We start from the raw sequence: 14,738 nt of genomic DNA, 5'->3' as shown, positions 1-14,738 counted from the left end.
GTGGCTGTACATGTTCTTTCATGAGTCGTGTAGTTCATTAAAGATATAAAAGGCACCTCTTGATGAGAGTTAAAGTTAACAACATGTTCTGTCTTTGTCTTTAGAGCGCCTTTCACCTCTGTATTCCCGAGGCTGTAGATCATGTAGATCACATGGCTGAGAAAAAAGTCCATAGGGTAGTGAAGTTGGGAACAAATCGTCATTAACAGGATCAATGCAAGATTCCCCACCAGAGTGATGCTATATGCTAAGGGAGCACTGTCCGGATAGCAGCCCAGAGCTCTGGATGATCAGAGAGTTGCAGGAGGATGAGTTTGGATAGCATGGTGCAGTTCTCTTCTGCCATGTAGTCATAAAATGTTCATGGCTGTGAATTATGTTGTCATATTTACAGCAATCCTGCTGGGGGTGGAGGGATTGGAGGATAGTACCTCCAGAAAAGATCTTCATGTACATACCAAAACCGTGGAACAAGACTGAGAAAACACCCTTGTACAGTCTGCAATCTGGCACGAATGGGCCAGAGCAATCATTGCTTTCTATAGAGAAGGTGAGAATCGAGTGTGTTTTATTTCTCCACAACAAACCTATAGAAGCAAAATAAATCCGTTATGTGATGACATATGGAAGAGTTATAATTCTGTCAAATTTTGTTCAGTGGTTGCCACACAAAGAATTTGATGACTTCCTGATCATCCCAAAAGGAAGAAATTGGTAGACTTTGTAAAGATTTTGCAAAGAAAATGTGTCCCAAGAAGACCTTTGTGAAGATTTTGATTGGCTTTTTTTTTTTTGGTTGTTTCTCTGTTTGTTTATTTTTTTCTAATGGCTCAGTTTGAATCTCCTACCAAGAGTCTTCATTAACTTTATTAATTAACTGTTTTTGAGATAGGGCTACAAACAAAGCAGGTAGAATTAGGAAGATAGAAATAGCCTTGGTGACAGCAAAAAAAAAAAAAACCTTTCAGGACTTCTCAGTCCAGCTCAGTCAAGCCCCTGCATTTAGCAATGCGAGGTGAAGTGTACTTAGTGGGCCCTAATTTCGAGGGAGAACTGAATTTCAGTTCCCGTAGAACCTAAGGAAGATTATAATACTTGTGGTGCTGTTCAGAGTGCAGCTGCATCTCCACTTGGAATTCACTGGGAATCCTATGTACTACTTTTAAATACCCTTCCTGTACCCTACCTAGGCTAACAGACCAGTAAGGCAGCTTTCAAAACACTGAAGGGAGATGCCAGTATGAGTCAGTGGAAACAAATATGTGCAACCACAGGCAGCCCAGCTAAGATGTGAATCCCCTCTGGACATATGCATGTCTCCCTTACACCAAGGCTCTTTCTTCAAAAAGTTTGGTGGGACAAATCTGGGTCTGTCTAATGTAATTAAATTATTTGTCAATAACTGGCATTTCTGAGCAAGGCTGCATGGCAAGAACCTTAGGTAAGAAGAACCTACAGCTGTTGCTGCTAATGCCTGGTTGTTGCTTGGCAGATGAGAGGAAGACATTCATTCATTCCAGATGTTTTAAAAGAAACAGGATTCAAGACAGCCAGTGAAGCCCAGGGGAGTACTTGCCAATTAAAGTGCCATCCAGGATTACAGTAGTAAAAAGATGTGCATAAGGGTATATGGATACTCCCAAATTACAGTTCACCTCTTCTTAAAGCAAACTTTTTCGTTAAGAGGAGATGTGTTGCACTAAAAGCTGTCCATTTTTCTCTGCTTACTAACAGAAGGAAACTAGGGTAACTCACTCAGGTGAGCACATGTACATTTTAGATGCCTAAAAAACGAGGAAAGGAGGGCTTCAGCCATGATGGAGACCATAGCCAACCAAATCTGACCCAGACTGCTGAGTGACAGGTTTTTTTAGAACAATACAAAGTCTCTGATTCACTGGTTCACACCGTCCCTGTGCTGCTTCTTTAGGGTCCTGCTTCAGGACTGCAAGGAAAACGTGCTTCCTCCAATTTACTGTATTTTGAGGAAGGCACATTGCTGGACTAAGGAAGCAGATTTTAGTGCTATCAGGATGTAAATTGTGTGTTTTGCCCTCTGATGCCTGAGGCACATCATCTCTCAGAGTGAAACCAGGCAAGCAGGGGAGCCCAGGACTGTGCTCTGTTCTCCTACCTCCTTTCTTATAACACAGTCTTTGCACCATGGCAGACAACAAATTCACTTTTCATGCTAAAAGTGCTGCTTCAAGACTCATGTGATAGCACCAAAGTGTCTAATCGAGCTCCAAAGTCAGACTGTTTAGAACCAAGGACTAGCCATCTTTCTCTGGTATAGACAAATTCCTCTTCACAGCAGTCACTGCCTTATGTCTCCTCTGAATGTCCCTGTCACCTTCTGGTGGTTTGCTGTCATGTTCTGAAAACCTCCATCAAGCTTGGTTCTCTGCAGGTCTGCATTTCCTGTGGGTGGAGGGAGGAAAGGGCAATGAAGTATTTCAAGTACTCCTTCACCAGCTCCTGGCTTCTGCTTCTTCAAGGCAGTGTTGGGAAGGAAGGTGTTCACACCACAGCATTAACTCTCCAATCCAAAGTTGTTTACCAGCCATTGCTATCGGCTGTTTTAGTGTGTATTGTCAGCACCACAATCCCAGAGAACTCCAACATATTTGCTCTCCAAGAACTCCTTCTAACTGATCTAATGTCACGACATACAGGCTTGTTTCCACTGTGAAGACTCAGCCTGGTTTATTTACAAGACACGGCTCCTACACGCTTATTCTGCCAATGTGTCAATGTATGCATGCCTGTGACAAGGCACTAGTAAAGCTTCAGGAATGGGAGACTTTCACAGAAAAAGAAGTGATCAATGACATTAGAAGAACAAAAAGATAATTTGCTTGTAAAAGCGGTATGTATTATGGAGTTCAAGAAGCCTGCTCCATATGCCCCAACTACCGTGTTCAGACAACATCTCCAAGACATGACATTCATATAATGCAGTGGGTTACAAATGGCCATGTAACGGTCATAGGCCATTAATGCAAATAGGATGCACTCAGTCGTTGCCAAGGCAATAAAAAAATTCATTTGCAAAAAACATTGAGTGTAGGATATCGTTCCTGTCTGCAAAAGGGAGCGTCCCAAGGCTCTTGGGGTAGTGGTCAATGAATAGCAAACATCTATAAAGGACAAATTGCGGAGATAGAAATACATGGGAGTGTGAAGCTGGGGAAGGTGGAAGAGATTCTCTTCAGATGGAAGTGAATACCAAGCTATATAAGTGTAGGGAAGCAAGATGGAGAGCTATATAGATAGGTTTAAATGGTTTTTATGTAAATTTGTTTCTCTTTGGGGAGGTATCAGACTATTAGGCCTGGTGATGTACTGGAGTTGGGTAGGTAAGAATTTCCACTTGCTTTTTAATTTCTTTTTTCCCTCTTCAGCACTGGGCTAAAACCAAGACTTGTGAAATAGGAAAAGCAACATTACTGGGGGAAAAACACCCCTCTTTTGACTTTAAGACAAAAAAGAGATTTCAAAGCTTATTTCAAAAACTATGCACAAGACAAAACAGCCCCCAAGGATACTTGCTTGGATATGACATGCTTCTGCAATATGAATAATGCAGGTTTAAAGCCCTGATCCAGATAGTTCAGTATTGCACATACTTCACCTCCACTGTATGGAAGCCCCTGGTCACAAGGCCCTTGGCTATTCAAGGGGAAAGAATGCCTACAATTCTCTCCCCCATTAGCACTCTTTCTCTTTACATGCCTAGTTAAATTCGCAGCAGAGGGTGGGCTTAAATATAGCTTGTTCCCATTGAACATGAGTGCTTTAATGACTAGCATACTGTCACAGTGTATGTCATGTGGTGTTATTTCATGATTGAAACCTAACTACTGGAAGATTCAATTAATATTCCCCTATCACCAGGAATATCATCAAAAGGCAGTCATTAATACAATGTGCAATACTGTCTCTCAGTTACATCTCTGTTTTCAGTAAATCTAAGGTAAATTAGAGAGAGGCAAACCCCAAGTTCGCAAGGCCGGTCTCCATGTTCAGCCTCAGATAAACACATGCAACCATCAGCAATACGCTTTATGTTGAAGGGTATCTTAAAGCAGCTGATTGCGTGCTACTCTTTCTTTCACTCCCCCCTAGTTTTCAAGAAAAAATTTCAGTAACATTTCACACTGTAAGGAAAGAAAGCAGGGGGGAGGTGAAGGTGGGATATACCATACGAAAACAAGGTTTTCTCGTGTCCGTTTTTACATTTCTCATCCACATCAGTTGGTTATGCTGAGAAATGCTGAAAAAGTCTGGCACAAATACAAGCTTTCCAAAGCTTTCTCTTAGTTTCTCTCAAGCCATTTACACATGTAAATCCAGGAGTTCCACAATAACAGTTGAGAAGACTAAATGACTTCTTGTCTTGTGACCTGGTCAAGAAAGATCTTTTAACCTTTTGTATTTACACTTGCAGAAAGGATCCTACATGGGGATGAATCCTATGGTTCAAGGAAAACAAACAATTGCAAAGTACCTTCTGGAGTCTCTGTATTTGGGGCAAACACTCTTCTACCAGCTGAGCAGTTAATATTGATTCAAGCAACAGGGCATAACATTTCCTGAAGAAGATAGAGTGCTGGCAAAGTAAATGTTTCTGGCCTGCATTATGCAAGAGATCTGACCAAGTGATAGTGGTGATTTCTTTGGGACTTTCAAATGTTGGCATAATGCTTCTTTGAACATGTCTTTGCTTGAACCTAAGTGTTGAAAATAATTTGAAACTACACTGCAGAGAAACCTCTATAAAGAAATGTTATACAGTCACCCGTGTCATAAAGAAGTTTGTTGCAGAAGTGAGAGAAAATAAAAAAAAAATTGTATATTAGACTAAAAAAGGTAGCAATGATCCCTGGATTCAGGGTGAATTAGAAATGGAGTTTCAGGGCCCTATCATTTCAGCTTACGAATGTCCTTAGAAGAGTTCTAAAATCCAATGTCTCGTGCTTTTGCAGCAACCTGTTGTTGGAGAAGCCTCACACAGATTTACTGCAGGCACGCAGGAATAGCAGCCAAGTTTGGGAAGAATAAGCAATGATTTCTTCTCTGAAAGGGAACACAAAAATATAGCCAGCAGCTAAATTTTGCTACGGAGTTACAATGAGAGGCAGTTTTTTAGCCAGTTACCTATGATCTCTCAGTAGAGAGTGATACTGGGAATGAGTCAACCTTCTGGAGTTGCTTGCCTCTCTCCATTGAGCAACGGAGTTTGCCTAAGTCTTTTTATTACACTTGCAATGCAGGGAGTCCTGCTGGCCTGTCGGAAACTAGAAAGCAGGCAGAGAATGGCTTTAATTGTTGGGCAAACCTGTGCACTTACATGTAAACAAAGAAAATAAGGGGAAAATGAAAGTAACGGATAAATGTTCAGCCTTTGGCACTATGTGGTTAGCTAGGTGCCTAAGATTTCAAAGTGTAAAGTTGAGTAAGATGGATCTCCTGCCTCCTCAAGATGAATGAAGGACTTTCTCTGTTCAGGTCAACATGAAAACTTCCCCTGAGTTATAAAGGAATTTAATTCATTTCACTTACTTGATTTTGAACATCTCCATTGTAGCTGTGCCTCCAAGCAAAAACACACTATGAGGCCATAATCAATGGAGAGAAATACTTTTCTGGAGCACAGTTCACCTGGCCTACTTTTACAGGATGGAACAATCACATTTTAGAAATGCCAGTTTCTCTCCATGGACGATGAAAATATCTAGATTTGAGGTTTGTTTTTATAGCTTCAGATCTGTCGCAGACTCTCTTGAATTAAATCATGCTCACATCACGATCACAGTTTAAGTATCATTTTTGCCTAAATGCACCTGACTTGAAGCATGCATACCAAGAACACAAATATGCAGAGCACATTTCAAGAACTCAGAAGGCAAAACAAAGGAAAAAATCACCCCCCACACACAAACAGCAAATTAATCAGGAGCATTACGAGCCCTTTCCTAGACACCTTCTCCAGATGTGTTAAAGCACAACCAGATTTCTCAGCCCAGGCTCCAGCTATCTCACTGGTGTTACTGAGTGGATCCAGAACCCCCTTGCGAACAGAGGAAGTCACTTCACTTGTTCTTTCCCCTCTGTCCAATTAATGGATTTGTCCAGGCAATCAGCTCTCCTTTCCTCATTCCTGACTCTATAAAAGCTTAACCGGTCACATGTTTTAGGAAGGGTTTTGTGGTCATGGGAGAGGTATGGGGCCACCACTGTTGATTTCATGTGGAAAATACTCAGACTGTTTGGTGGTAAGTTAGAAACCCAACACTGTGAGAATTCAATTGAATTGACAAGTCTCTAGACTGAAATTTTTTATTTGACACAGACACACTGTAACACCCAATGTTTCTTTAGAAGAGGTAGTAATGTTCGGTATTTCCTGATGGTCTTTATATCAATCTGATCTGCAGCAGCTAATGAACATGTCTCAAGGCAAGTGGTACGCTGGGGCAGCATGGCTAAAACATGTCGGATTATATGGTCGATTGCACCAAGGGCATCTTGCAATCCTGGCTGATTGCCTTTGGCTCCTCAGCTCAGATGATGAGATGCCTCTCCCCAGGTAGCTCAGTTAAAGCCAAAAGCAAAATGTGAACTTGTATCTCAACCTGCAAAAAGAGCTGTTACAGAAGGGATTCATTTCGTTGAATGTTGCTGAGATGAAGACGGGAAGTATAAATCATCCTCTGCCTTAACTGCTGTACAAAAACGCCTGTCCCTAATCTTTGGCTGTAGAGGAAACACAGATACCTGGCAGAGACTAAATACCTAACTTTTAGATGGCAAGCTAGGTGAATTAGCTCTTACTTTAGCTCTTTTACTGCTATGCCTGCTGCAAGTCAAAGCAGAGAAGTCAAACACTTTGTCTTTTGAATGGAGTGAAAAATTAAAAGCTTTCATGTTTCCATCAGAACAAAACCTGTGAACCTGCTGCGGCTGTGGGATCCTGCGAGCAGCCCAGCCCTTCACTGACGTGTTGGGAAGAAGGAACTACAAATACCGATAGTGGGTAAAGGTAAGGGGAGCACAATGAAACTTAAGGTACTGTGCAGTCTGCCTTCCTGCTGCTTTAAGTATCAAAATACCTCTCTCACGCTATGTACCTAATTTGTTCCTGTGTTTTTGACTTCCTCCTCCTCCTGGCTATTTTCAAGTTCTCTGGGGATCAAAGTCCCAGGTGTCTTGAAACCACCTGTAAAAGTCCTGGTGCCTCTGCTGTGTGAGCTGTTGGAGTCAAGTGAGAAAGAGGCTTGCCCTTTCTTCCATGGGTGAGTTAGAAGACTATGCATTTGATTACTTTTCACCTTGCACCCTATGTAGCTCATGCTTAGCCCATGTATTTCAGCCAAGAAATGTTCTCTTTCTCAGTGGAGAGCACTTAGAGCAACCTTTTCCTTATGATGAAACAATCTCTGTAGTAGCTTCAAGAGAGTTTTCTGTTCAAGTGTTTATTCTCCTTATGAGCTGAATCCTGGTATTCTTACTTATTTTTGTAATCAGCTACAGATACTCAAAGTACTAAGCACTGGCCAAGGTATTCATAACATCAATTTTTGCCTATCTGTAAGGCAGATGTCTGTACCTGAACTACTTATCTAGACATTCTTTGTAGTTAATAGGGAAACACAGGCATTTCTGTGATGCAACTCCTCTCATCGTGGAGTAGAAAGTCGAACAAATATGGAGGCAGCACATTCCAGTGTCTCAGCTGGTGACAATGGGTTTCTAGACAAAAATTAGCTTGGAAACGGATAGCTGCCTTGTCTCTCACATTTCACATTAGTCCAACTCTTAGGAGTCATAACAGTCTCTGATAGTAGAAGCTATTTTCAGAGCCACAGGTTTTTAGAAACTAGATACCAGGTCAAGGTCAGTCCTTTCTAAGTCTTTGGCAGATACAACCAAACACCTCTTAAAAATGAGTGTTCTGGTGCCCTGTCCTTGTAATTCTTGCATATCATAGCTTCTACTTGATTCTTTTCATGTTGCTTTTTAGTCCTGTTTTAATTGCTCAGGCAAGCAACAGCCATGACACTTTTTTTGGACATGTATGTGGGGAGGGTGTTGTAGTTGGGATTTTGGAAGCCTTTGAACCAGTGAGACATCTAATTTTCTAGATCCCAGCTTCTTAAAAATATCACACCTCAAAGGATCTTCACTTCATTGTCAAAACAACTCCTAACAGGCCTGATTGTATAGCAGAATCCACTTTCTTGGTGCTATAGAACAAAAGAGACACACAGAACTTTAAATCTGAAACAAGGGGTGAGTCATAGAAACAGAAGAGTACAAGCAAGTGTGATATTGTTCAGTAGTCAAGCCTCAATATTAATCATTAGCAACTTTTTTTCTAAATTAGCAAAGGAGGTTTAAGATGGATTTCTCCCTCACTGAGAGAGAGGAATGTGTCAGGTTTTCCCAGCTCGGTGAAGCAGCTTAAAACAAACCTCTCTAGTTCGTAAAGATAACAAACAGTTAAGGAAAATTTGCAAATTGGGTTGCTTGGAGACAGCATCAGAAGGCCACGCAGCTTGTAGCCAGAGTAAGAGGCACGGATAATATGACAGCAACTGAGGAACACAAAGAGAGAGGTGACATGGATCAAAACGTAGGCTGGGAAAAGGATGTTTGTAGTGACTTCCTGAACAAATATGCACCTGATTTCACATTGGTCCTTTAATAAGTAGCACGCTACTAAGATGACCTCCTGATAGGTTGGCTGGACCTGTTGTTGAGGCCATTTATATTTTGAAGTCACTCATGTCTTGTTCAGACAAGACAGCGCTATCCACTCAGGTAAGAGGCTGTCCTTGCCAAAAGAAATCATGCAAAGTTGTTTTACTAGGTCTACAGCATCTTTCTGATTAGACCTTCTCATCTCATGTAGTTAATAGGGAAACTCAGGCATTTCTGTGATGCAACGTGTCATTTGAAATCATTTTTTCTTTTCCAGAGAGAAATTTCATAAACAACTTCTTAAATGCCTTTGAGTTTTTCTCCTGCACTACTGTTAACTGCTGTCAATACAAAAGACAGCAGACCCTTTGGTATTTGGCTTCCTGAGTGATACAGAAGCAGATAATCTACAAGCACCAGTGGAATGGATAGACAAAATCACACCACAGTGACTGAGTTTATTCTGTTGGGATTGACAGATCATCCAGCACTGCAGATTCCTCTCTTCATCGTGTTCCTCATGGTCTATATTGCTACTTTGATGGGAAACCTGGGAATGATCTTCTTGGTCAGAGCTGAAGCCCGTCTGCACACCCCCATGTACTTCTTCCTCAGCCATTTGTCCTTTGTTGACATTTGCTATTCATCATCCATTGTTCCTAAGATGTTAGTCAACTTTTTGTCTGAAACAAAAGTAATTTCCTTCTCTAGCTGTGCAGCACAGATGTTTCTTTTCCTCAATTTTGTTGTCACAGAGTCTTTCCTACTGGCTGTGATGGCTTATGACCGTTATGTAGCCATCTGTAATCCACTTCTTTACATGCTTGTTATGTCCAGAAAACTCTGTATTTGTTTGGTAGCTGGATCCTATATATGTGGTATCATATGTTCCCTGATACACACTTATTCTGCCTTTCAGCTATCCTTCTGTGGACCTGACACCATTAACCATTTTTTCTGTGATGTTTCTCCTGTGTTAGCTCTTGCCTGCTCTGACACATATATCAATGAAGTGCTGCTTGTCACCTTTGCTACGTTTGTGGAAACTAGCACAATCATAATCATTCTCATCTCTTATACTGTCGTTATCCTGGCTGTGCTGAGGATCCGCTCTAAAGAGGGAAAGTACAAAGCCTTCTCTACGTGTGCCTCCCATTTAATGGTCATCACTTTATTCCACGGGACCATCCTTTTTATGTATTGCCGATCCAGCCATCCCCATTCTACAGACACAGACAAAATGGCCTCTGTCTTTTACACAGTGGTGATCCCCATGCTGAACCCCCTCATTTACAGCCTCAGGAACACAGACGTGAAGGATTCTTTGGGAAGAGTCATGAGGAGAAAAAATTCTTCCCGATGACTGTTCATATTGCTAGGTTTTAGAGCACTCATAACACAAATACGAGAGGAAGAGAAGTATCCAGATCTCTGGAAATGCACCCTTATGACTCACAATGTCACAAACAAGGGTGAAGAACTTTCAGTTGCAAAGACATCCAATATATCTCTCACAGAGAACAATGGCAAATGAAAGGCAGAGGAAGGGTCCTGAATAAAGTGAATTTTCTTTATGTTAAATATATGTATAAGACAGCGGCTGCTTGACTCTTCTGTAGAGTTGCCATGCCACCTTCCTTAATATAGAAATCAGCTGAGATAACAGCCCTTGCATAGCGAGGTTTCCAGCTACACCATACAGTTTTAATGTTAAAAGTCTTGCATTTAGATTGGAATTTGGTTACCTAATCAAAACCATGTCAAAATTAGGCAGCCAGTCTAAATTGGTCACTTTACCTCTACTCTGCTTAACAGAGAGAGACAGACATCTGCAGTGGGTGATTCACTTCAGCCTTTGGTAAAACTCTTAAGATACACAGGGTGGAGAAAGCAGGGTGACTTGAATTTCAGACTGCGTCATCCCTAGCCACTTGAGTTGGCTTTAAAGAAATTAATGCAAAAAAGAGAAACAAAGTGTGTTTTGTTTTTTAAGGTAAAAGTTTGACTTATCACAGTTTCAAACAATCATCTAAGTTTCATGGGTATTCCAAAAATGTATTGTTCATAGAATTGTGAAGCATCCTTGTTGCACAGCTGCATAAAAGCTGTTGCAAAGAAATCAAGTGTAGGTCATACAATTCAACCACTTTTGCAGCCAGTGAGACTGTTTTTATCACATCATAATGGAGGTCATATATGTTTCTGTCTTGAAGAAGTGGTGATCCCCTGCTGGGTTTGGTTATACTTTATCTGACTTCAGGATCTCTGGGAGTCTTGATTTCTTTCATGCATGACAACGACTTATTTTCTTCTGGTAGCGGCAACATATGGGAAGAGCAATGAAATAAAATGCAAAGAAAAAAAGCAAAGATTAAAAGAATATAACTATCATTGAGATGCTTGTCTGTGTATCCATTTCTACACCCCCAATCTTCTATCGAACTATTCATTCATTTTCTTTCTCTCTGTGTATCTGCTTTATGTTTACAGGCAGTCCCCCTGTAAATATATGTCATTGTTTCAGTGCAATTACAGGTGCTTCCAGAGAGTGATTCAGGACCAGGGTATCTCCAAGGGACAACACATCACATCCATTCTCCTCAACTAGCAACAGAGGAGTCCAGGCTGACTAGGCTCCCAGATTAGGAAAGTATCATTTTTAAGCTAGTATCTGTTATCATTTCCCTACTGCCCTCCTGCCTCATACATTTTAGGAGACCTGGAGTTTGACTGAGGTTTGAAGCAGAGCACAGTGGTTTCCAGCCTGTAGCCTGTGTTAACTGGGAGTTGCGAGAGGGTGGTTGCGGTGGATCCATCTGGTCCTCAAATATCTTAGTGGTTAACAAATAAATTCTAGGGATGTAGGCATTTTGAATAGCTGGGGAAGTCATTCCAGCTGGATCAACATCACCTTCTTACAAGCACTTAATAGGTTAGGCCCAGATCCGTACGCTCCTTTGACCATGCTTTAAGTGTATGATGTGTCTTATTTCTCATTTACAGTGTGTAAAGTTTGCTATCTTGGCTCAGCTGATGCTGGTAACAAGACAAGCTTGAAACGTGCAATATGTTGATAGATTTGAAATGTGAGTGATAATCAATTGTATAAACATGATGAGGTGCTGATGCTACTGTTGTATTGATGCTAACTTTGTGCCTCACACCACATTATCCTCCCTACTGTCTGCCCCCGGGTGTGCCTCTGCCTCTCCACTCGGATTCCCCAACCTGCCTCCTCACAATTATGGTGGAGAATCTTTTCCCCTCCTTCCCTCCCTCTGTCTGTAGGGTTAGTGCAAGTTTATGGGAGGGGGAGCCAGTGAGGGAGGAGATCATCCTGGATTAGTGGCTGTCATACACCAAAATAGAGGGTACCAATTTTAGCAGGGCTTCAGCTGGTGCGGCATTCACTGTGGAATGATGTCCCCCAGGGCATGTCCTGCAGAAAGGTTAGACCACTTGGAAAGTAGGAAGATGGGAGACTCACCCCATGCTCACTGGTCCATGCCTCAAAATCCCATTGACCATTATTCAAGACATTTGTTAATATGTCAATATTTGGCAATATCATAATATTTGTTCAAGTGCCTGCATTATCAAGGACTCAGATGGTTTGCAGCTCTTCCTGTGTCCACAGCCTTATTCTTAGGCTTGCAAAAGTAGTGTGGAAGTGTATTAGGAAGAAGGGGAATGACCAGCTGTCAAGAACTGGAAATAGTTTACTTTGTTCACGGCAGCAAGAAAACCCTGTTCAACAGTAATTTAGAGTAGAGCAAGGACGAAAGCCACAGCCTTTCATGACACAGAATTCAAGCTCATCGTCACCCTTAAAGCCATTGAATCCATAATACATTTGCCCTTGGAAAACTCTCCTTTGGGTCTGGTCTTAAATGCTAGATTGGGGGCCTGAATCACTGAACTGGGACCCTCAAGCGTATGCTCCCCTTGAGGTTCAATGTGTTTCAGAGAGAAACATTCCAATATTGACAATTAAACTCACATCCATCCACAGTGTGGAACAGGTAAATGCAGTTACAAAACCTCATCCAGGATTCATCCAAGCCTTCTCAGTCTCAGGCAATCATTTCTAAATCCCCTCCCAGAGGAGCTTGTTAAGACAATGTTCTCCAGGACATCTATTATCTCTGACTGATGAAATGCTGGAGAAATAGGAGTTATTTGGGGTGGAGGAAAAAAACAAACAAACCTCTGGCTACTGTTCCCCCTGGTGGCAATGAATCTTCACAACACCTGCAATTTTCTGGTTAGAATACAGTGATAGGTGGGATGTGTGATTTCTGGCAGGAGCTGGCTCCTGCAGAGGAAGAAATATGGACGAGTTTTATTTTTCTCAATCATTTTTTGGTTTTCATTCTCTTTTTCTTTTCATTCTTAAAATCCTTTTCCCCACTGCCTCATGCCTAAGTGCAAATTCTCTAGGTGCAGCTTGTACTGGATAATGTGTTTTCTTTTTTCTTTGTTCTTAACAAACCACTGTGGGCATAAATTAGAAAGCCAATTAGACCTTGTTTCAAAACTTTTAATGGCAGAAATTGTGAAAGAAAAAATGAAGAGAGATGTGTGGTGGAGGGGCCTTAAAGAAGATAACAAGAAAAGATCAGTTTAACTCTGCAAAGGTCTCACAAATCAGTGACCTGGTTTCAAGGCTAGACCTATTCAAAAATTTATATTTCATCTTTGGTAGGCTTATTCACCTTATCCCCTTATCATCAAATGACAGCTTCACAGTTTATCCATTTAGATCTTGTGTTTCCATCTTTCCTAGGAGAAGCTTCACAGAAGCTGGATCTCAGGTGCCAGGCCCATAAATCATTGAGATCCTAAGTGCAAAATGTAGTGTTTGGGTTAGCCAAGAGGCTTGTCCAGACTATTTGAAACACTCTGGATAACAGAGCTGTTTTCACCTGCTTACCATGAAAATGTCAACCTATGGGTTAGTCCCAAGGACAAGAGCCACCATCCATTGAATAATTTGGATAAACTAGTACAAATTGTGTAGCTGATGACACACTGAGAAGTAAAGTGATGAGTATTTCTGCTTCTCATTTCCCATGTGCCAGCACAAATGATCATTTATAGATAGAGTTTGTAAAGAAAAATTGTCAGGAGACAAGCACAGGTAGGCATATTTCTATGTCCAGGTGCATATTTCTGTAGGCAGTCTCACTGGTTGCAGTACAAATCCAAGCAGAACATGGGAGAAGAAGAATTGTTTATCCCAGCTCACTATGTGGTGCTAAGCTCAGTGAGAAACCTTGTAGCATGGACAGGCAGTAGTTCGAAACATTCTGAGAAACTATGCAGCATTTTCTCTGATACAGACATCTATCTACTAAAACCAACACTGGAATGCCCCATATCCTTTCATACACTGAGCAGATGGCTGTAGCTTTGTATTAAAGCTAATGTGGGGTTAGAGAATGACAAGCAAACCAGTAGGATAAGTGTGTATGTCTACACACACAACATAATAATATATTGCATATTGTGTATAAACATGTAGTATAACATAAAGTTGTATTTTACAGTAGATATATAATGATCTAACTTGCCATTCATAGAACCCTAGAATAATTCTGGTCAAAAAGGACCTCTGGAGGTCTCTGGTCCAATCTCCTGCTCACAGCAGGTCTGACTTCATAGCAAAACCAGGTTGCTCAAGGCCTTGTCCAGTTAAGTTTTGACTGTTTCCAAGGATGGAGATTCCACAACCTCTGAGAGCAAAATTCCCAGTTACTCCCAATTATGTGCATTCCTCTGTCAGTTCTTAATGAGGAGGGCATGCCTGTAGTGCACAGTTCAGCTGCTCTAGTGAGACTAACTGTAATGGGTGATTTATCAAGAGGCACTTTCACAGGCTTTTATATCCTGAAGTGAGCATCTGAAATAAGCCAGGTATCTTGAAGGTGAGCTTCTCCCCAGCAACTACATAAAGAATTTGAGTTGGCTATCTAAAATGGAGATGTAGGCATCTGAGATGATAGTCTAAAGTTAGGTGAGCTGAGTCCCAT

General features: G+C 41.3%; 1 protein-coding gene across 1 annotated transcript; it reads left to right on the top strand.

Moving 5' to 3' along the window:
- Positions 1-9,130: 9,130 nt before the first annotated feature.
- LOC106490049 (olfactory receptor 5AR1-like) lies at positions 9,131-10,069 on the top strand. The gene has a single exon (XM_013949388.2). The coding sequence runs from the start codon at positions 9,131-9,133 to the stop codon at positions 10,067-10,069; it is 939 nt and encodes a 312-aa protein (XP_013804842.2).
- Positions 10,070-14,738: the final 4,669 nt, after the last annotated feature.

The sequence above is a fragment of the Apteryx mantelli genome, chromosome 4 (genome assembly GCF_036417845.1).
Source record: "Apteryx mantelli isolate bAptMan1 chromosome 4, bAptMan1.hap1, whole genome shotgun sequence".
Taxonomy (NCBI): Eukaryota; Metazoa; Chordata; class Aves; order Apterygiformes; family Apterygidae; genus Apteryx; species Apteryx mantelli.
Note: the sequence above shows the minus strand (reverse complement) of the source record. Positions and strands in the feature narration are given on the sequence as shown.

What these genes read in the sequence shown, in the direction of transcription:
- LOC106490049 (XM_013949388.2), top strand. Translation starts at nt 9,131, where the DNA reads ATGGATAGACAAAATCACACCACAGTGACTGAGTTTATTCTGTTGGGA.